The 22,801-nt window shown below is 36.7% G+C and overlaps 1 protein-coding gene across 50 annotated transcripts in view; it reads right to left on the reverse strand.

The window, feature by feature from the left end:
* The window catches only part of ARFIP1 (ARF interacting protein 1), a 140,156-nt gene that overhangs the window by 45,272 nt on the left and 72,083 nt on the right, over nucleotides 1–22,801 (reverse strand). For 10 of the 50 annotated variants that reach the window (XM_086346264.1, XM_086346281.1, XM_086346263.1 and 7 more), the window contains 4 exons: nucleotides 20,939–21,047; nucleotides 13,780–13,875; nucleotides 12,129–12,241; nucleotides 5,087–5,308 (listed from right to left, as the gene is read on the reverse strand). In XM_086346264.1, the coding sequence (XP_086202390.1) occupies nucleotides 5,087–5,308; nucleotides 12,129–12,241; nucleotides 13,780–13,875; nucleotides 20,939–21,047 (540 nt within the window). Of the gene's footprint in view, nucleotides 1–5,086; nucleotides 5,309–12,128; nucleotides 12,242–13,050; nucleotides 13,186–13,686; nucleotides 13,876–14,481; nucleotides 14,543–15,523; nucleotides 15,640–20,938; nucleotides 21,048–22,801 lie in introns of those variants that run through there. The other 40 variants (XM_086346255.1, XM_086346253.1, XM_086346269.1 and 37 more) reach the window with 13 other exon arrangements.

Raw genomic sequence — 22,801 nt, forward strand, 5'->3', positions numbered from 1 at the left:
TTGCAAGATAAAACATTTATTCTATTTTTAAAAATTAGTAAATTTATCATTGGAAGATCTCTAAGAAAGAATAAAAGTCATAAAATACCAATCCTTACAAAGAGAAATGCTCAAATAAGAAACTCAAAAATTAAAACTCAGTCCTCTAACTTTCCTGGTGGAAAGTTAAAGAATCCATCAGCCAATGCAGGAGACATGGGTTCAATCTCTGGTCCAGGAAGATCCCATATGCTGCAGAGCAATTAAATCTGTGTGCCACAACTATTGAACCTGTGCTCTGGAGCCCAGGAGCCATACCTATTGAGCCCATGTGCGGCAACTCCTGAAGCCTGAGGACTCTAGAGCCCATGCTCTGTAACAAGAGAAGCCACCAAAAGCCTATGCAGCAATGAAGAGCCAGCACAGCCAAAAATAAAAAAATAAATACAAAAATAAAATTAAGAAAAAAAACAGAAAAAAATAAAGTTATTAAAAAATAAAACTGGGTCCAACAGACTTGAATCCCCTTCATGGATCACTGCCTTGTCGCAGAGAAGGGGCTGTGTAACTCAATGAAATTATGAGCCACGCTGTCCATGCAGGGCCACCCAAGACAGACAGGTCACAGTGAAGAGTTCTGACAAACTGTGGTCCACTGGAGAAGGGAATGACAAACCACTCCAGTATTCTTACCTGGAGAACCTCATGAAAAGGCTAAAAGACAGGATGCTGGAAGATGAGCTCCCTAGGTCGGAAGGTGTCCAATATGCTACTGGGGAAGAGCGGAGGACAATTTCTAACAGCTACGGTAAGAATGAGCGCCGAGGCCAAAGCCAGAATGATGCTCAGATGTGGATGTGTCTGGTGGTGAAAGTAAAGTCTGATGCTGTAAAGAACAATATTGGATAGGAACATGGAATGTTAGGTCCATGAATCAAGGTAAATTGGATGTGGACAAGCAGGAGATGTAAAGTCTGAACATCAACATCTTGGGCATCAGTGAACTAAAATGGATGTAAATAGCAGAATATAATTCAGATAAACATTATATCTACTACTGTGGACGAGAATTCCTTATAAGAAATGGAGTTACCCTCACAGTCAACAGAAGAGTCTGAAATACAGTACTGGGGTGCAATCTCAAAAACGACAGAATGATCATGGTTCGTTTCCAAGGAAACCATTCAACATCACAGAAAGGCAAATCTATGCCCCAGCCACTGATGGTGAAGACCGGTATGACCTAAATTAAATCCTTTATGATTATATACTGGAGGTGACAAATAGATTCAAGGGATTAGATCTGATAGATAAAGAGTGCCTGAAGAACTATGGACTGAGGTTTATAATACTGTACAGGAGACAGTGACCAAAACCATCCCAAAGAAAAAGAAACAGAAATGCAAGAAGGCAAAGTGGTTTCTGAGGAGAGTTTATAAACAGCCGAGGAAAGAAAGAGAATCGAAAGATAAGGGAGAAAGGGAAAGATACACCCAAATGAATGCAGAGTTCCAGAGAACAGCAAGGAGAGATAAGAAGGTCTTCTTAAATGAACAATGCAAAGAAATAAGAGGAAAACCATAAAATGGAAAAGACTAGAAATCTTTTCAAGAAAACTGGAGATATCAAGGGAATATTTCATACAAGGACAGATCCTTACCATTTTTGTCTTTTATCATGCCTAACAGAAGTAGAAGAAATTAAAAAGAGGTGGCAAGAATACACAAAAGAACTATACAAGAAAGGTCTTAATGACCTAGATAACCATGATGGTGTGGTCACTCACCTAGAGCTGGATATCCTTAAGTGTGAAGCCAAGTGGGCCTTAGGAAACATTACTATGAACAAAGCTAGTGAAGGTGATGGAATTCCAGTCGAGCTATTTCAAATCCTAAAAGACAATGCTGTGAAAGTGCTGCACTCAATATGCCAGCAAACTTGGAAAACCCAGCAGTGGCCACAGGACTGGAAAAGGTCAGTTTTCATTCCAATCCCAAAGAAGGGCAATGCGAAGGAATGTTCAAACTACCGCACAATTGTACTCATCTCGCATGCTAGGTAGTTTATGCTCAAATTACTTTAAGCTAGGCTTCAGCAGTATATGAACTGAGAAGTTCCAGATGTACAAGCTGGGTTTAGAAAAGGCAGAGCAACCAGAGATCAAATTGCCAACATTCATTGGATGGTGGAGAAAGCAAAGGAGCTCCAGAAAAACATCTACTTCTGCTTCACTGACTACACTTAACCCTCCGACTGTGGGGATCACAACAAACTGTGTAAAATTCTTAAAGTGATGGGAATACCAGACCACCTTACCTGTCTCCTGAGAAACAGGAACTTGAACTTCTTGTGGTTCAAGAAGCAATAGAACCGGACATGGAACAGTGGCCTGGTTCAGAATTGGGAAAGGAGTAAGGCTATATATTACCTTATTTATTTAACTTCGATGCAGAGTACATCATGTGAAATGCCGGACTGGATGAATCACAAGTTGGAATCAAGACTGCCAGGAGAAATATCAACAACTTCAGATATGCATACGAGATCACTCAAACGGCACAAAGTGAAGAAGAACTAGAGAGACTCTTAATGAGGGTGAAAAAGTAGAGTGAAAAAGTTGGCTTGAAACTCAACATTCAAAAACCTAAGATCATGGCATCCAGTCCCATCACTTCATGGCAAACAGAAGGAGAATAAGTGAAAACAGTGATAGACTTGATTTTCTTGGACAACAAAATCACTATGTATGGTGACTGCAGCTAAGAGATTAAAAGATGCTTGCTCCTTGGAACGAAAGCTACGACAAACCTAGACAGTGTATTAAAAAGCAGAGTCATCACTTTGCCAACAAAGATCTATATAGTCAAGGCTATGGTTTTTCCAGTAGTCATGTATGGATGTGAGAGATGGACTAAAGAAAGCTGAAAGCCGAAGAATGGATGCTTTTGAACTGTGGTGCCGGAGAAGACTCTTGAGAGTCCCTTGGACAACAAGGAGACCCAACCAGTTAATCCTAAAGGAATTAAGTCCTGAATATTCACTGGAAGGACTATGCTGAGGCTCCAATCCTGTGGTCACCTGATGGGAAGAGCTAACTCACTAGAAAAGACCTTGATGTTGGGAAAGATTGAAGGCAAAAGGAGAACGGGGTAGCAGAGGATGAGACAGTCAGACAGCATCACTGACTCAATGGACATAAATTAGGGCAAATTCTGGGAGACAGTGGAGGACAGAGGAGCCTGGTGTGCTACAGTCCATGGGGTTGCAAAGAGCCGGACACGACTCAGAAACTGAACAATAACAACAATGGACTTGAATACTGAGGACCTGAATATGCTCAGGTTTTTTTTTTTTAAAGGACTTCATATCTGTAAAAGAAAGGTAATAAAAGTACTACTAACTAAGTCTGAGCATTGGATGAGCTAACACACATGTATGCAACTCAGAGCTGTATCTGATGTACAGTAAGTCCCCAATTGGCACTAAGTATTATAATCAATAGACTCTACTCAATGTAGCATCACTGATAACACTGCTGTACTTCCCCAGACCCTATACTCTGATCATCTCTTTCCATACTGTGGGGATTTTTTTCTGGGTCACACCTTCTAAAGCTCTCACTTAAAGAGACAGGCAGAGATCAGGAAGAGACAGAAAGACCTGAATATAAATTCCACTTCCATCTTTTGTTTTTCATGATTTCATAAAACCTACCTAACCATCCTGGCCTCCATTTCCTCCTCTATAAAATGAGGATAACATTTCTTCCAGTGTTATTAGAGAAATTACATGATATAATGGCTAAAAAGCACTCCGCCCATCACACTGAAATTGTGGATACTCAGTAATAACAGCTGCTATAACTCAGCTTCCTAAATATTAGTTTCATTCTTCTTTTTGTCTAGTGACTCAGTTAGAATTGAATCTCAATATTTATCTCAATATTGTCATCTCTAGCCAAACTTTCTTTGTCCAAGATTCTAGATTATTAACAAATAATTTAATGCTCTAAATGATCTAACTTCTCAAGTTATTCGTCTGTAGGGGATTTTCGTAGAAAAGGGATTTCTACATCTTTTGGTTCCAGGTGAGGAAAAAAAGACATAAAAGGAGTAATTTAAGATATCATTAGATGGGACTTCCCGGGTGGTCCAGTGATTATGAGTCCACTTTGCAATTCAGAGGACACAGGTTCTACCCCTGGTCCAGGAAGATCTCACATGAGGCAGAGCAACTAAGCCCGTCTGCCACAACCAGTGAGCCTGCAGGCTGCAGCTACCGAAGCCTGTGCACTCCAGGGCCCATGCTCCCAGTGAGAGAAGCCAGCACACCACAGCTGCAGAGCAGCGCCTGCTTGCTGCAACTAGAGAAAACCCACAGGCAGCAACAGAGAGCCAGCCAAAAAAAAGACAGCATAAGAAATGAATAATGCTTTCTATACACGGAAAAATAATTTCATTCTAAAATTCATAACTTACACTAATGAAAAAGCGTATCACAAATTAAGTCAAGTAAGTCTTGTTTAGGACATTCAGAGACTAGGTAAGAGATTTTCAACATGCTGTGCTAAGTTGCTTCAGTTGTGTCCGACTCTGCAAACCTATGGACCACAGCCTGCCATGCACCTCTGTCCAGGGGGTTTCCCAGGCAAGAATACTGGAGATGTTTGCCACTTTCTCCTCCAGGGGATATTCCTGACCCAGGGATCGAACCTGTGTCTTCTGCATTGGCAGGCAAGTTCTTTACCACTAACGCCACCCGGGAAGCCCCAAGATTTTCAACAGGTGCCTGAATTTACTTTTTACCCACACCCAGTTATTTACATGATTATATATGATTCTTTCTAGGCTCAAGCAGGCTGAGTACTCTTTTTCCTTTCCTCTAACCAAGTTCCCTTTCCCTGAAACCTCCAGCTGACATTTTCTTTGGATCAGTATTTCAACAAAAGTCAGCTGAGCCTTCTTGAAATAAAAGAATACCACAAGATTCCAATTTTATTAGAGTCAACAAATCAGAAATGTAACAAATTGCCTCTTAGAACACTCCTATTGCCGTTTTCACCCTTTTCACCCCTCTCCCCTCCGAGAGTTATTTCAAATAATCTTACATGGAGTTCTAGTGATTTTAAACTCAGGTCAGCAAACGCATCTCCAAGTTGCCTTTGGGTATGCACCATCTGGAAAAGCTGGGTCGATAGGGTCTGAGCCAGTTTTAGAATATTTTCGTATTTTTTCTTGTTATCTCTTAATATATCAATCTGAGCTTCAAGTTCAAGGTCCACAGTTCTTGATCCACGGCCCAGCTTCTCAGAGATAATTTGTCGAGTGCACTAAAAGTAGAAAGATGTATTTTGTTTAGGAAAAAAAAAAAAGAACAAAAGATAAAAGCAGTAATCCAAAGTGCACACACTGAAGCAAAGGGTATACACAATTTCTGGCTTCAAACAAGCTAGCCTAACAAACTGCAAACTTTCAGTCCCCTTTAGACGTTCATCAGGACCCAGAAAGTACACTTACCAATCATGCCTATTAATTATTACTAATCAGAGATTTTCAAAACTCACCTAGCTAATTTATATACTGCCACATGAGTTCTCTCATGTAATCATATTTCAAGCTCTGTGCATTTTGGTAGATGATTTAAAACAACTGACATACTTAGCATTGATTTAAGAATACTGGACTATTAATATAGGAATAATAAGAATACCAAAACTGTACTTTCTTATTAGTTTCAAATGCTTTTTTCCCTTCTAGATTTCCCTTAAATAGTTGTGTGTGTGTGTGTGTGTGTGTGTGTGTGTGTGTGTGTGAACAGGAAGAATGAAGGGAAGAAAGGAAGGAGAAAGAAGAGGGGATGGAGAGGAGGGAAGGGAGAAGGCCAGAGAAGGAGGTAGAGATTAGAGATTTCTGAATTCTTCTTCTACTTTTGCCTAGATAAAATAGTATTAAACTATGTTACTCTATTCTATGGTATTCTATTTCTGTTCCAGAAATGATACAAGAGCTTACAGTTTTCAATTCACTACTCAACAATACATTATAAGAGCAACCATATAGGGCATTAATATAATCATTATCATTTAAAGTTAAAAATATTATAAAAAGTAGTAAATAAGCACTGAAATTTTTAAAATTTGCAAATATGTTATTTTATCATGTCTTTTAAAGTTTGGTTACAGAATTAGTATTTGTTGTAGAAGTGAAAATAATGAATGAAATAAAAATGAATGTCCTCTTCCTTTAATTCGACTGGATAGTAGAAAACTATTAATAAGACTTCCCTTTAAACCTATATAATCACATACATAATATTTTTAAAGTAAACATGAAACTATGCTATACATCATATCCGAGCATTTTTTTTTTCTTTAATAGAAAATTATTTAATTAGTATACATGTGTTCCCCATCCTGAACCCTCCTCCCTCCTCCCTCCCCACACCATCCCTCTGGGTCGTCCCAGTGCACCAGCCCCAAGCATCCAGCATCGTGCATTGAACCTGGACTGGCATCTTGTTTCATACATGACGTTTCACATGTTTCAATGCCATTCTCCCAAATCTTCCCACCCTCTCCCTCTCCCACAGAGTCCATAAGACTGTTCTATACATCAGTGTCTCTTTTGCTGTCTCGTACACAGGGTTATCGTTACCATCTTTCTAAATTCCATATACATGCGTTAGTATACTGTATTGGTGTTTTTCCTTCTGGCTCACTTCACTCTGTATAATAGGCTCCAGTTTCATCCACCTCATTAAAACTGATTCAAATGTATTCTTTTTAATGGCTGAGTAATACTCCATTGTGTATATGTACCACAGCTTTCTTATCCATTCATCTGCTGATGGACATCTAGGTTGCTTCCATGTCCTGGCTATTATAAACAGTGCTGCGATGAACATTGGGGTACACGTGTCTCTTTCCCTTCTGGTTTCCTCAGTGTGTATGCCCAGCAGTGGGATTGCTGGATCATAAGGCAGTTCTATTTCCAGTTTTTTAAGGAATCTCCACACTGTTCTCCATAGTGGCTGTACTAGTTTGCATTCCCACCAACAGTGTAAGAGGGTTCCCTTTTCTCCACACCCTCTCCAGCATTTATTATTTGTAGACTTTTGGATCGCAGCCATTCTGACTGGTGTGAAATGGTACCTCATAGTGGTTTTGATTTGCATTTCTCTGATAATGAGTGATGTTGAGCATCTTTTCATGTGTTTGTTAGCCATCTGTATGTCTTCTTTGGAGAAATGTCTATTTAGATCTTTGGCCCATTTTTTGATCGGGTCATTTATTTTTCTGGAGTTGAGCTGTAGGAGTTGCTTGTATATTTTTGAGATTAGTTGTTTGTCGGTTGCTTCATTTGCTATTATTTTCTCCCATTCTGAAGGCCTTTTCCTCGTCAACACATATAAATCTATTATTGTGTCCTACTCTTAGTGACCCCATGGACTGTAGCCTACCGCGCTCCTCCGTCCATGGGATTTTCCAGGCAAGAGTACTGGAGTGGGGTGCCATCGCCTTCTCCAGGGAATCTTCCCAACCCAGAGATCAAACCTGGGTCTCCCTCACTGTAGGCAGACGCTTTACCATCTGAGCCACCAGGGAAGTCTATTTATCCTTTTAACGGTAACATATATGCTACTTATATTTTTCTATTTAAATAGAAATGAATTCCCTGACACTCTCTATTACCATCAATTAAGGATCTTTACAAATAAACTTTTATAAATAAAAGAGTTCTTTTAAAAACAAAAAAGTAGAGAAATTAACTCTATAGAAAGTGATAGGAAGATGAAAGGCCAAACTCATAGAAGGGATAAAACTATTTCTATGGAAAACACACAAACACTCTTTGGGGATGAAAAACACATAAAGAGAACATTTAACCTCAGACTTTGTGATTTTAATGAGAGAACATCAGCAAGTAATATTTGAAATGGTAACAAGATCAAGATATACCACTCATTTCCACTTTTCTTCCACACAAGGATTTTCCCTATGCAACAGAATATTATCAGAGGCATTTACCTACTCTTAAGCCAAAGCATGTGGTACTTTCCATAGCTATCCAGATATAATAGTCTGTTGAAAACCAAGAAGCCAGAATTCATTGAAGGAACTTGGCAGACTGGGCAAAATGAAAGAAATGTCTACTTTTGTCTGAGTGGTCATTTTTTTTACAGAAATAATGGTGATAAGCAGACAGTAAGGTCAAAGGTTTAATGAGGAAATTTTTTTTTGTTTCCAGGAAGCTATGGCAATGGGAAAAGTAAGGCAAGAGTATAAGGCATCAAATCTGGACACCTTAAACAAGTTTTGAAACTGAACTTCAGAGCTTATATTCCAATAGATAACTAACCACTCTCAAGGAAATCTAAGTAATCTGGAAGTGAGAATGCTACAGACAGCCTCTGTGGGGCTTTGTAAAGAAAGCTGCAGTGAGAAAACATAAAGTGCGAGGCATTTCCCCACTCATCAGGGTCCCAGAGCAAGTTTCTCATAGGATCACAGAAAAACAGAATTTTATTTAAGTTGCTTCCTAGTAAATACTGAAATTGAAGTGCAAAATCGAAGGTATATATTACATACCTTCAGTATACATTATAAAGCAAGTTTAAAAGAGAAGACAATTAAAAATTCTCAGTTCTTTACCCTTCTCCAAAGTCCCTGAAAATGCAGATGACTTTCCATGATCTGTGGTCCTGTCCAGCTTTCCATATAAATGAATGATTTACTTTGAGGATAAAAGGACAAATGGAGTAAAGTTAAACATGCAGGAAAAAGCAAAAGTAAATTATTGCTCTACAGAGATTTCCTACTTGGGAGAGGACAAAATAATGATAAATAGTGTATAAAATACCATGAATCACCACCGCACAGGTCATGAATTTACAAGATAATCACTGGATACTATTAGTATTTAAATAGCACCAAGAGCTTAGAATAAAACAATTAGGTACAAGGGAAAGAATAAGCTAATGGCAGCAAAAGACAGATACTATATTAAGAAAGTTGTTAAGACTAAAGGATAGGGAAGAAGGGAGCCTAAAGTAAATATCAGAACCTGAACAGTGGAAACAGATAAACTAGTAAATAAATAATATGGTAAGAAAGCCAGGAATGAAAGTTTAAAAGATACTGGCTTTAAGCCAACAAATATTCATTTGCTAAAGGTATGAATACTGGTGGCAAGTTCTTAAAACATTTTTAAAAAGAATTTAATGTTTGGAAGAGACATTAAATAGGTCTGGATGCTAAAACTGAGATTATTCTTTAAAAAACAAGACAGACTTCTACAAGTACCCTATATTCTATATTTGCAAAATACAAAAATGAACAAAAATGATAAACCAGAGTTTATTATTCACACTGATTCCTGTAGATGAGAGAAAATAAGAAAATAAATAAATTTTGGATTCAAACTGGAATAAATAAAATCAGGTAGATTAAAATAATATTTAAGAAAATAGGTTCAAGGCCTAAACTTAAAATCACTTCTCTTACATATTTGGTTTTAATCACCAGACTAATCTTGGAGCCAATATTAGCACTTCCTTTATTAAACACCAACAAAGAAGTGCTAATATCCTCTTTGAGTAAAAGCTTTAAAGTGTCTGCCAGAGAACAGAAACGGAAGAAATTAAAAACAAAAATCATGAAGAAACTGAAGTCCATGAAAGAGAAACAAAGTCATAGCCAGAATCAAATTCCTCAGAGTATGATGGATAATAAGCACAAATCAGAATCAACACTTGAAGGATTATCCTAATGACAATGAATGTCCTATGTCGGCTCATAATTTGGACTAAAAAGGTCAAAAAGACAGAAGAACACAGTTGTATGTCAGTCCAGACACACTGAGCTACAAACTCCATAAAATCATGTAAGCTAGGACTTTCTCTCTTTTGACTTAGATTGAGATACACAAATTATTCTGATGAAAAAAATTTTTCAGTTAAAAATAAAATGATCACTGCAAGAATGATAACTCCTTCACATAGTACTGTGCCATGTGTATGCATTATGAAGTCTGGTTATTTTCAATAACAGAAAATCTGAATGTGGTACAGTAATGCAAAAAAAAGTGAAAGTGTTAGTTGCTCAGCCGTGTCCGATTCCTTGCGACCCTGTGGACTTGTACAGACCACTAGGCTCCTCTGTCCATGAATTCTCCAGGCAAGAATACTGGAGTGGGTAGCCATTCCCTTCTTCAGGGGATCTTTCCGACCTAGGGACCAAACCTGGGTCTCCTGCACTGCAGAAGGATTCTTTACCATCTGAGCAACCTGGGAAGCCCCATGTTAAGGTAGAGATAACTATAAACTAGGAAGGATTCAACTCTGATTACTGTAGAAGTAAAAGAAGAAAAGAACAGTTGATAAACACACACATACAGGAAAAAAAAAAGATAAGCAACAGGAAAACACAACTGACACAAGAGAGGAAGGCCAAAATGACAAAAAATTAAACTTGATAATTTGTCAAATTAGGATTATTAGGATTTGGCTCAAAAATAAGACCTGTATTCTTTAGGCTCAAAATGTGTGGCTAAATTTCAGGAATAAATGAACAAAGGAATGACTGAATAAATGAATTTAATAAATAAATAAGTGAGACTGAATCTGGTATGAAAGATAAACAAGTGAAACGAAAGGGAGTATGAATGGGAATTTCAGGCAGCGGGCAAACACAGAACAAGCTGCAGAGTGTGAGAAAGCACAGCTTGTTTAGGAAATCTCTGGATAAGCAGGTATGGATCACGAGATCTGCGGGTGGAAGAGAGGAGCAGCAGGATAAAAACGGAAAGGTAGATGGGGATCGAGGGAAGGAGTTAAGCAAACTGAACCACGTCAGGCAGAGCAGAATCTGCAGGATGAGACAATTTGTTGAGAAGCTACTACAGTAATTTAAGAGAGTAATCACATGGCTGTGAAGGCTAAGATGGAGACAAGGATAAAGTCAAATAATATTAAAGAGGCAGAGTCCATTTAATAATTAACTGGGCATGTGGAATCAGTGAGAAGATGAAGTAGACATCTGAATGTTTGGATGAACTGCTCTGATATGAAGGAGTACCAAAGGAAAAACAGTATTCCTGCAATGAGAGCATCCACATCCTTGAGAACAAAAGGGGCAATGGGCAAATAGAATATCCTGAATGAGAACGGTTCAGCGGGCACCAAGTCTTGACGGCTACCACTGGCATTTCTCAGTTTCACACTGACATGAGCAACATGACATGGAAAGTTTCATGCAGCAGTTTCAGGGCACTTTTATCCTCTTAAGAAAACCTGTACTTCTGTGCAAAATTGCAGATCGTACTTTAAAAATACTAACTGAAAAAATAAATGCACTTCTGTATTGCTCTTTAGAAGACACATCAGAGACTCCTGTATAAAAATACAGACAATTCCTGATTTACAGACCACTAGGCCCACTACCAATTCACAAACAGAGCGAGTGTTAACGCTGATGCTCTAAATAGAACTGTTAGGGTTTCCATCCACTTAACTATTCTACGAATTCTACTGTCTCATCCCTGTTAAGATTCAAAGGTACTAAGTGAATTTGGGGTTTGAGCTATCTATTTGTAACACATTAAATATAGCTGTATTGCTTTAGAGTAAATTTTGCTTATTTACTTTAGGAGAATGTAAGAAAACTAATCAATACTTACTCTGAAGCAATACACTTAACAACAACAAACCTTTGAAATCCAACTCATATACTGTCTGTACAGTTTAGTGTTTAGTTATTACAGTAAGATCAGAGAATTTCAAACTTTGGAAAACTAATATACCTCTCAACATTTTGCTGCTATAAGTATCAAAAAGATGGAGGTTGTGACAAACATATCTATGGCAGTTCTACAGCTAAATGTGCTCCCAGACAACATATTTCTTCTTTAATTATGTACTATCTGTCAATTAATAAGAGCTTTAGTAGCTCTTTTTAGAACTCAACCTACTGACTTTTAAAACTACATTTATGCAAAGATCAGTAAGACACAATATTTTTAATTGTATATTTATGTTGAAAGAGCATTATACTCTCCTATACATTTATATAATTGCAAAATAATAATTTGAGTAACATTCGAATGAAATTCTTAGAGCTACTTGGGGTGGAAATATTAAAAAAAATTACAAACCTTGTAGGTATTTAGACTCCATTTTCTAACAAGTTCTAACTTTTCCATGGCAGGATTTTTAGTTTCATCTGCTAGAATAACTGGACCACTTTTTGTCTGTGTTCTCTGGCTACCTGTAACATCAGAACAAAAGATAAAAATGCAAACCACACAGACAAGTAGAAAGAAAACAAAACACTGATGCAGTTCAAATTAAACTACTTATGCATTTAAAGAAATAAGAAGATTCCCACAAAGTAAAGGACTAGGACTTCTTGGAATCATTTTAAGGATGATTTCCTGATACTGCAATAAAAAATTTCTTTGGTTTGTCCATCTTCTTTAAAAAAAAAAAAATGCTGCAATAGGCCTTCTTCTCTAAACTGCTACTTACTTCAAGGAAAATAAAATTTCCACAATTTATCTTATAACCTAATGATTCTTAAAAAATTGTCATTAAAAATCTGAAAGGCTCACACTCTTCACAGTGATCTCCTTTCATTATACTACACAGAAGACAGCAACAACACAATGTTACCAAAATTTTGGAGGGTTTAAAAATACTATAACTTTAGATAGTCATCAAAAATATCTTACTGTAGTATAAGAGGTTTTGTTAAACAAGACCTTCACTGTGCCTCATTTTTTCCTCAAGAAAGCCAGCACTTCCCCCAAAGCCATAATTAATACAGGCAGTATAAAGCCCTGATAATGCATTACTCCAACAATTAAGAAATTATGACATAACAGCAACTCTACAACTATACAGTTCCTCACAGTAAAATACTTTTTACATAAGAACATATTTAGTAATATTTATGATGCTAATAACTTGGGATAGAAACATCATAATTTTAAAATAACAATTTTTAAAAAAGACAAGAGAAAACATTTTATAAAATGGTTTTAAAAGGTTAGAGTCAGCAAAAATTTCTTCTCTCACCCCTGTAGCCAGGCCAGGCTTTACCACAGTTTTACCATAATCTAAGGAGAACAGTATATAAAATCAAATGCGTTTAAGAATTTACAAAATTCTCACATAAAGTATAAAATATTAACATTTCATGTAAATTTGCCTTGTTTTTATAGTCCAGCAGTATTAAAGTGAAAAGCAAATCCAATGCAAAGAAATAGGTTTTTCCCAGTACTTTTCACTCGGCATAACTGGAAAATTACATAGTATTTTGAAGCAATTTGACAACTAGTTGTTAAGTCAAAGTTGAAAAAAGGAAGACACAACCTTTTCCACTTGATTCATTCCAAATAATGAACAACCCAACTGTTGAAAGTCCTTTTTTATTTAACTGAAAACAGATGGCAGAGCTGCAAAGCCAAGAGTTTAGGATCAAATAAGTAAAGCAACATTTTCCAGAGCAAAGAAAAGAAAGGTAGATTAAAAATGAATCAAACTTTAATGTGTTTTTTTCTGTTATTTCAGAAATTTCATGTTTGAGATTGTGCCTAATAAACTCTGAAAAGCCAGAAAGGTAAGCTATGGCTAGAGAGATCACTTTCCTTATTGTTAAAAAAAAAAAAAAACAACAAAAAAACAGCCACCAAAAAAGCCAGAATAACACACCTAAGAATATAAAGCAAGCGATAGGAAATTGAGTGAGTGAGTTTAGCTTCAGCAGTAGCAAGAAGGGCTTTATCCGATCAGTGCAGTGAATACCTGCAGGAACAATTAAATCACTTCCTTGTTGAGTCAGTCGACTAGCTGCCACCCTGCTAGGAGACATAACAGATGGCAGAGGTGGTGCTGGGGAACCTGAAAAGGGCAGACATTTCACTGTGAAAATGCTTCTCTTCCTCCACACAATATACATTTTGAATATAGCTGTACTGACATTTCCTTTAAAATATTCAAAAAAAGGATTAAAAGCTGGAACTAATAGACTTGCTTCCATGCAGAAATGGATGAGTAACAAATGGATGCTACCAGGATGAGCTCTTACATAAACTTTTCTTAGAACTATTAAAACCAAACAAAACACATAACTGTAAGAAGAGACTTGGTAAGATCATGTTTAATCAGTACTCTACCTGGACTTGGCTGTTTTCAAATCAATTAAAAGTATGTGATTAAAGGACACAGCTGAAATGGTTTTAAAGCTTAACTCAACATTGTATAACTTGCTACTCTAACATAGGGAGGAAAGCTCTTCAAGTAGAAATCCAAAGGCATGTAACACTTGTATCAAATTTATCATTAACATTCACAGAAATGTGAATGAATCACCCTTCACAGAAATTATAGCCAAAAATTTCAAATCATAAATCAAGTATCACCTACTACAGATTACTGCCACTCATAGTATGGATGCAAGGGGTTTCCATCAATTATGTCATCTCGGAGCGCATCAGAAATACAGACCTACTTAACTAGAATCTGCATTTTCACAAGATCTTCAGGTGATTTGTATGTGTTTTGAAGCCTGAGAAGTGATAATACAGAGTGTTATTCTGATTAATCATAAGACTTCTGAAGCTTTTCAAACATACCTGAGACATTCCACAAGATCTACTGATTATCACTGAAACAGGTTATTTTTAGAGCTTTTCCGGGGGGCGGGGGAAGCTTTAGCTTTTTTATTAGATTGATTTTCTGCTTTTATTTATTAGATAAATAAAAAAAGCATATATTTAAGGTATAAAAAATGATTTTTTTGATATATGTATACACTGTGAAATGATTACATCCATCACCTCACATAGTTACCATCTTTGTGTGTGTGGTGAGAAAACCTGAGATCTATCAGCAAATTTCAAGTATACATTATTATTAACTATAGTCACCATGCTGCTCATTAGGCAACAGTAGTTTTTTAGAAGCTACTTATTCTCAAACACAGCTAAGTTTGAGAACCTGAGGAAAGAATACAATTTTGGAATGAAACACACTGAGTTTTAAAATTCTAACTCTGGGTTTGAAATTCTGGCTCTATTTATCAAATAGTATCAGGAACACCCTGGCAAATTACTCAACATCTCTGAGCCTTAATTTTTTAAAAAAGTTAAGAAAAACTGAGTACCCAACATTGTTGCTAATGTCCAGCATAAAACTATACAGCTTCAACTGACTATTTTAAATTCTAAAGGTTTTATGTCTTTAGGGAAGTGAACATTGAAAGGAAACTGAAAAAATTATTAACATCCTTCACATTTAGCTGAATATATTTTAATGTTTCTAAGATAAATTTATTACAACTATACTCTTTTCCAGTTTTCTAAAAACACATATCAAATTTATAATTAAAATATTCCAGTAAGAATGAATGTCAACTTTCTCATATCCCAGATATACGAAGTTCTGATCAGGAACAGTCACCAGTTTTAATAATAAGGAATACTTAATGTGGACTGAATCTAACATTAAAATCCAAAACACACAATGTATCTAAATAGAATGGCATTACCTTTCAAATTGAGATACCTGTCTTTCAAAAAAAATTCTGTTGAACCAAAAAAGTTTAAAACTGGAAGGGACAACAGAAATCAACTAGTCTGATGCTAAACTACAGGGAAAAAGAGGCTCAGAGAGGTTTAAATAGCTTATTAGATTCTCAGGTGTTCTGAATCCATACCATAATATCTCCATTATTAAATTCAATACAAAAAACATCAATCCATAAATTACTTGTTAAGCTGGAAGGCATTTAATGGATTATCCAATGCAATCACTATTTTAAACAAAAACTCTATCTCTACTATTACATAAAGAAGAGTTCAATAAACGATGACTACTATAATTCCATTTTGTGATAATCCCAGGAACAGAGAGCTCTGTTGTTCTGGCTATTACTGTTTATTAATCTTGCATAAGAAATAATCCCATGATTTAACATGAGATATGTATAACATATATGTCACAAGTGATACAGAACTTTCCAAACTAAAGTAGCAAAAAGACACAGTGCTGAGATAAGTAGAGACCTTCAACTATTTGCTTTACTTTCAAGGGTTAATTGTTCTCTGTATCTTCAAATCTTTAAGTCAGACTAATTTAGTTACTAAAATCACTCACAAATAAGTAAATCATTCCAACAAAAATAATTCTTAAAACTCTAGGCTTTTGCTAATTGATGAAATTTGGAGAATTAGCTCAGCTTTCTCTCAACAGGAGAAGTCTAGGAATATGAATAATGTGTATGCAATGATCAAAACCCCACTAAAACAAAACTCAGATACCAAGAACAACTCATTCTTAAGAGTTTTGACTTACTCATGGTTTTCACTGTTATTCATTCTACCATGTATTTCTTGGGTAGATTTCAATATTTATTGTTACACTGAATTTAAGCACAATTTCTTCTAAATTTGCCCCAGAGATGGAAAAATAAATGGTAATAGGGTCCTTATAAAGTTATCATTCAGTTTTTCCCAGAAAGCTAACAGAGCCCCAACTCCTAACATTTTTTCATGAGACATATATCCTAAATTTTGTTCATTTAAAAAGGCTTTCTTATCTCTTCTTGCCATTCTCTGGAACTCTGCATTTGGTTGGGTATATATTTCCCTTTCTCTTCTGCCTTTCACTTCTCTTCTTTTCTAAGGTATTCTTAAGGCTTTCTCAGACAACCACTTTAATCTTCTTGCATTTCATTTTCTTGGGGATACCCAACTGAATGAAGAGTTCCAGAGAATAGCAAGGAGACATAAGAAAGCCTTCCTCAGTGATCAGTGCAAAGAAATAGGGGAAAACAATAGAATGGGAAAGACTAGAGATCTCATCAAGAAAATCAGATACCAAGGGAATATTTCATGCAAAGATGGGCTCAATAAAGAACAGAAACAGTATGGATCTAACAGAGGCAGAAGAGATGGCAAGAATACACAGAACTATCATATCCTGAACAATCATGATGGTGTGGACACTCACCTAGAACCAGACATCCTGAAGTGTGAAGTCAAGTGGGCCTTAGGAAGCATTACTACGAACAAAGTTAGTGGAAGTGATGAATTCCAGCTGAGCTATTTCAAGTCCTAAAAGATGATGCTGTTAAAGTGCTGCACTCAATATGTGCAAATGTGGAAAACTCAGCAGTGGCCACAGGACCAGAAAAGGTCATTTCAATCCCAAAGAAGGGCAATACAAAAGAATGTTCAAACTACCACACAGTTGCAAGGTAGCAAGTACATTATTTGTACATAAAGTACATTATTTCACACACAAGCAAGGTAATGCTCAAAATCCTTCAAGCTAGGCTTCAACAGTATGTGAATTGGAATTTCTGGATGTAAAAGCTGGATTTAGAAAAGGCAGAGGAACCAGAGGCCAAATTACCAACATCCACTGGATCACAGAGAAAGCAAGGGAATTTAAGAAAAACAGCTATTTCTGTTTCACTGACTATGCTAGAAGTCTTTGACAGTGTGGATCACAATAAACTGTGGAAAATTCTTAAACAGATGTGAATACCAGACCACCTTACCTGTCTCCTGAGAAACCTGCATGCAGGACAAGAAGCAACAGTTAGAACCTTACATGGAAAAATGAACTGGTTTAAAATTGGGCAGGAAGTATGACAAGGCTGTATACTGTCACCCTGATTATTTAACTTATATGCAGAGTACATTATGTTAAATGCCAGACTGGAATGAATCACAAGCTGGAATCAAGACTGCGAGGAGAAATATCAACAACCTCAGATAAGCAGATGATACCACTCTAAAGACAGAAAGTGAAGAAGAACTAAAGAGCCTCTTGATGAGGGTAAAAGAAGAGAGTGAAAAGCCTGGCTTAAAACTTAAAATTCAAAAAAGCAGACATGTCACTTTGCCAACAAAGGTCCATATAGTCAAAGCTATGGTTTTTCCAGTGGTCATGTACAGATAGATGTGAGAGCTGGACATAAAGAAGGCTGAGCGCTGAAGAATTGTTGCTTTCGAATTGTGCTGGAAAAGACTCTTGAGAGTCCCTTGGACAGCAAGGAGACCAAACCAGGCAATCCTAAAGAAAATCAACCCTGAATATTCATTGGAAGGGCTGATTCTGAAACTGAAGCTCCAATACTGTGGCCACCTGATGTGAACAGCTAACTCAGAGGAAAAGACCCTGATGCTGGGAAAGATTGAGGGCAGAAATAGAAGGGGGCAACAGAGGATGAGATGGTTGGATGGCATCACTGACTCAATGGACATGAGTTTGAGCAAAAATAGTGGAGGACAGGGAAGCCTGGCATGCTGCAGTTTATGGGGGTTGCAAAGAGCTGGACATGGCTTAGCAACTGAACAACAATAAGAACATATTCTAAATTTTAAACATGAGAAAATCATGTTCATTCTAATTTATGCATACATGCCTCAAAACAAGGACACTTAACTACAACTTTCCAGTAAATGCTTAATGAATCTGAGTATGACAGAATGATTATCTTTTAAACATACGGATTAACCATGTAGCTTGTTTTAAAAAGTGTTTTATAAAGTCAATTCAAAGAGACATAAATTACTGCCATTATCACAAAACACATTTTTTATTCCAATCTGAGGGACTACAATGGATCTATAAGCAAGTGAAACTGACTGGCACTTTCCTGTTCATGGACAACAGGTTACAATGCCAGCTGACTTTGATTATTGTATATACTATTCTGTTTAAGGGGGAAAGGATAAAACCAAATGTCAGCCAAATAATATCACTGAAAATCTTCAAATATCTTAATTGTAGAAGTCTTTTTTTTTTTTTTAATTCTATGTTGACATTTAAATTTGGAAATTGGTGACTGGTTGGAAAATGATGTCACGCAAAGTGTGCCTTGTGTCTTCAAACGTTCATAATCTCAGGCAATCAGTCAACCTTCTCAAATTCAAAGTTATTCAAAGCCTAGAGAACACCACCACAATGCTATGCAATGACTACTGCGATACTGATGCACGTGTTGCCTTTCTATATCTTTATTTCTGTGAACATAAGAATGAAAAGGGTAAAAAAAAAAAGATGTCAGTAGAAAGTCCACTCGTTTTACAGCCTAGAGTAGAAGATAGTATACTGGATTACCCTAAATGCCTATTTCTAGGATCCATTTAGCAAGGAATATATTTTAAAATATAAGTTGTTTCTCACTATTGGCCATTAGTATAATAAAATATAGAATACTGCAAGAGGGCTACAGAGTACAAAGGCATGGAGATATTTTTTTCAACTTGTGAAATTATAATACAGTATTAAAAGATGCTTGGAAGAAAGATCCTTGGAAGAAAAGCTACGACCAAATCTAGACAGCATATTAAAAAGCAGAGCCATTACTTTACCGACTAGATCTGTATAGTTAAAGCTATGGTTTTCCAGTAATCATGTATGGATGTGAGAGTTGGACTATAAAGAAGACCAAAGAACTGATGCTTTTGAACTGGAGAAGCATTGGAGAAGACTCTTGAGAGTCCCTTGGACTGCAAGGAGATCCAATCAGTCCATCCTAAAGGAAATCAACCCTGAATATTCATTGGAAGGACTGATGCTGAAGCTGAAGCTCCAATACTTTGGCCACCTGATGCAAAGTACTGACTCACTGGAAAAGACCCTGATGCTGAGAAAGATTGAAGGCAGGAGGAGAAGGGGACAACAGAGGATGAGATGGTTGGATGGCATCACCGACTTGACGGACCTGAGTGTGAGCAAGCTCCAGGAGTCGGTGATGAACAGGGAGGTCTGGCGTGCTGCAGTTCATGGGGTCGCAGAGTCGGACACAACTGAACAACTGAACTGAACTTAACGCAGTATTAAAATTAAAATACTTCATTGAACATCCAAGTATTGCTACTTTAACTAGAGCTCTGTCAAGAAAACAATCCAGTTTTACATCTACATGATTTTATTTTCTTTCACTTGTGTAAAGATGAAAAAATACCTAAAAAGGTTATTATAGGCAAGAGTATTTAAACAGGAAGTGTTTTTCTTTATATTAAAAAAGAAAAAAAACACATACATGGAATGTATGCAGAAAAGAGCTAACATACTAGATCTAACTATTTACCTTTGAAAAGACCAGTTTACAAAAGATTGGCCCTCAACTGGCATCTGAGAACTTTAATTTTGGAGTGATTCTCACCATTCCTGGAATTCTAAGACTTGCTCACTATGCCTAAACTGTTTATACAAACAATGTGGTTTATGCTTTCCTTCTGGGAGTCTGGAATCTGGCACATGCTAGGCAGAGGGTGCCTATGTGGACAATCTCCAATAAGAACCCTAGGCACTAATTTATCTTCCTTGGTTAGCAACATTTCACATTTGTTGTCACAGCTCTGCTGGGAGAATTAAGCATGTCCTTTATGACTGGACTGGGAAAGGACCCCAACCTTTACCTCAGGCACCCTTTGCCTTTGCCGACTGTGCTCAGTATACTTCTGCTATCATCACAGTCTGGATTATGACTATACACTGAGTCCTGTTAGTCCTCTTTGAAAATTACTTTATTGGAGGGTGCTCTCAGGAGACCTCCAACACAGCATATATAGTGAGAAAAATAAAAGTTTCATTTTCTAATTGCTTTGAAATAAGAAATATGTATTTATACAAATCAATATTGACATAAATTTTGTGGTTACCACTAAAATAATTTAAATCTGCATTTTTGGTATAATTTTTGAGTTTTTCAGTATTTTTAAACCAATTTTCAAGCAGTAATCAGTGAAATTATGCACGCTAACCTGTTTATATAAAGACAACTATTAAAACAATTACTAAATTAAATTGAAGAGAAAAAGGATTATGTTTATAACCAGTGTTTTATCATGAAATCAAAGTTCTCAACTCTACTAAAGGTAGCATTTGGTGACCTTCTCCCATCTTCTATCCCGCTCATCTTTAAAAATAATGGGTTCCTTACCTTGAAATGATCCTGCTTCAATAACCCCCTCTTTGGTACTGTCAAAGCCATGAGATGTGATTTGCGTTTCTGAGAGACCAAGTCCAGCTGGTAATGAACGCTTCAAATCCTTAGCAACATTTGAATAAAAGAGAAAATCTTGTAAAAATCTCACACCACACAGCAGTTCAGCATAATTTTGTCCTTTTAATCACATGGTGAACTATTTTTCTCTCTACTGTGTAGTATTCCCTTATGCTGTCATGGTGGTCCAAGATGATGTATATCTGCAGCAAACTAAGCAAGGTTTGCTATAAGAGATACAGTGTACACCAAATATAAAATAGTTTCATTAGTTTAGACTTAAGCATCAGACAGATATTAAAATTCAATTTCAAATTTCGAATCTTCTGATACATAAGGAAAATCATTTCAAGGACAGAATTAAGATGACTAAAAAGTCATGTCTAATATTAAAAAGCTCAGTGATGTCTAATATCATCTTGATGAGCCTTTGGTGATGTTTAACATAAATCATTCACTTGCAATATTAAGTTTCCCTCTGATTTGCAGGTTAGCTAGGTAAACAGGGCTTCAATCAGTGTAAGGAAAAGAAAATTTCTTGTGATTTAGATTTATTTTAAATTACTGATATTTGCCAACCTAACTGCAATTAAGCTTGTAACTGTAATAAATACAATATTTGACATTCAGTCTTACAGTAAAAGAAAAGAGAGAAAGCCATGAAACACAGATTTCCAACTAAAAGTTCTTTCTTGCCTCTGGCTTGGATATGAGGAATTACCCAATTTTCATAATCAGTCTATGACTAGACTCTACTGGTTCTTCGTAACGATAAGTTAGTGATACACTAGAAGATGTCTTTGAAATTCTTCCTTAAGGCCCTATTCCACCACATATAATGTACAGCTAGAATCTGAAACTCCAGCAACCTTCATACAGGAACTTCTTTTCTGATTATCTAGTTTTATTTTTCTCATAGTGATTATCACTAACATATTCAATAAATATTTGTTGGACAAATAAGTAAATGAATTTGTTAAATAAACTAAGGGACTTATGACAACATCGTATAGATTAAGAAGTTGCAGGCTTCTCTGGTGGCTCAACATAAGGAATCCACCTGCCAACACAGAAGACACAGGCTTGACCGCTGATTTGGGACGATCCCACATGCTGCAGAGCAGCTAAGCCCACGTGCCACAACTCCCAAGCCTGTGCGCTCAAGCCTGGGACCACAACCACTGAAGTCCGCAGGCCCCAGAGCCCGTGCTGCACAATGAGAGAAGCCGCCGCAGCGACAAGTCCATGCGCAGCAGCGAAGACCCAGCACACCCCCAAACAAACCAACAGAGTTGCTACAGCAATAAGCTCACTTTAAAATTTATTGAGTATCTGCTTATTCTTACTATGCTAGACTTGCTCGGCAGAGAAAAAGATAACACAAAGGAGAGACAAGATATATAAATATTAATATAAAAGTTGAACCTGGTGCCAAAGTAAAGACAATATCAGAAGAATCTGGAATAGGGGCTAAGTCCAGGAGAACCGAATAAGAAAAGAAAAAGTACTTCTTGAACTCTGAAATATAGAGGATTTATTTATTCATTCAATCAACATCTACTGAGCACCAAGTTCACAACAGTCACTGCTATGGATACTACACATGGAGCACTGCAGGAAACAGACCACCTCTGTCCATCAGACTCATCTGAGGTGTGACCGAAGGAGGAGACGGATAGTAAATGAATGCATCTCAGGTACAATGCACTACAGTAAAAATACCGGTGACCCTTGAAAAACACAGGTTTGAACTGTGTCACCTTATATGCATTTTTTTTTTCAATAAATACGCTTGTACTG

Source organism: Bos grunniens, chromosome 17, assembly GCF_055505025.1.
Source record: "Bos grunniens cultivar Pamir isolate PY7600 chromosome 17, Bosgru_T2T1.0, whole genome shotgun sequence".
Taxonomy (NCBI): Eukaryota; Metazoa; Chordata; class Mammalia; order Artiodactyla; family Bovidae; genus Bos; species Bos grunniens.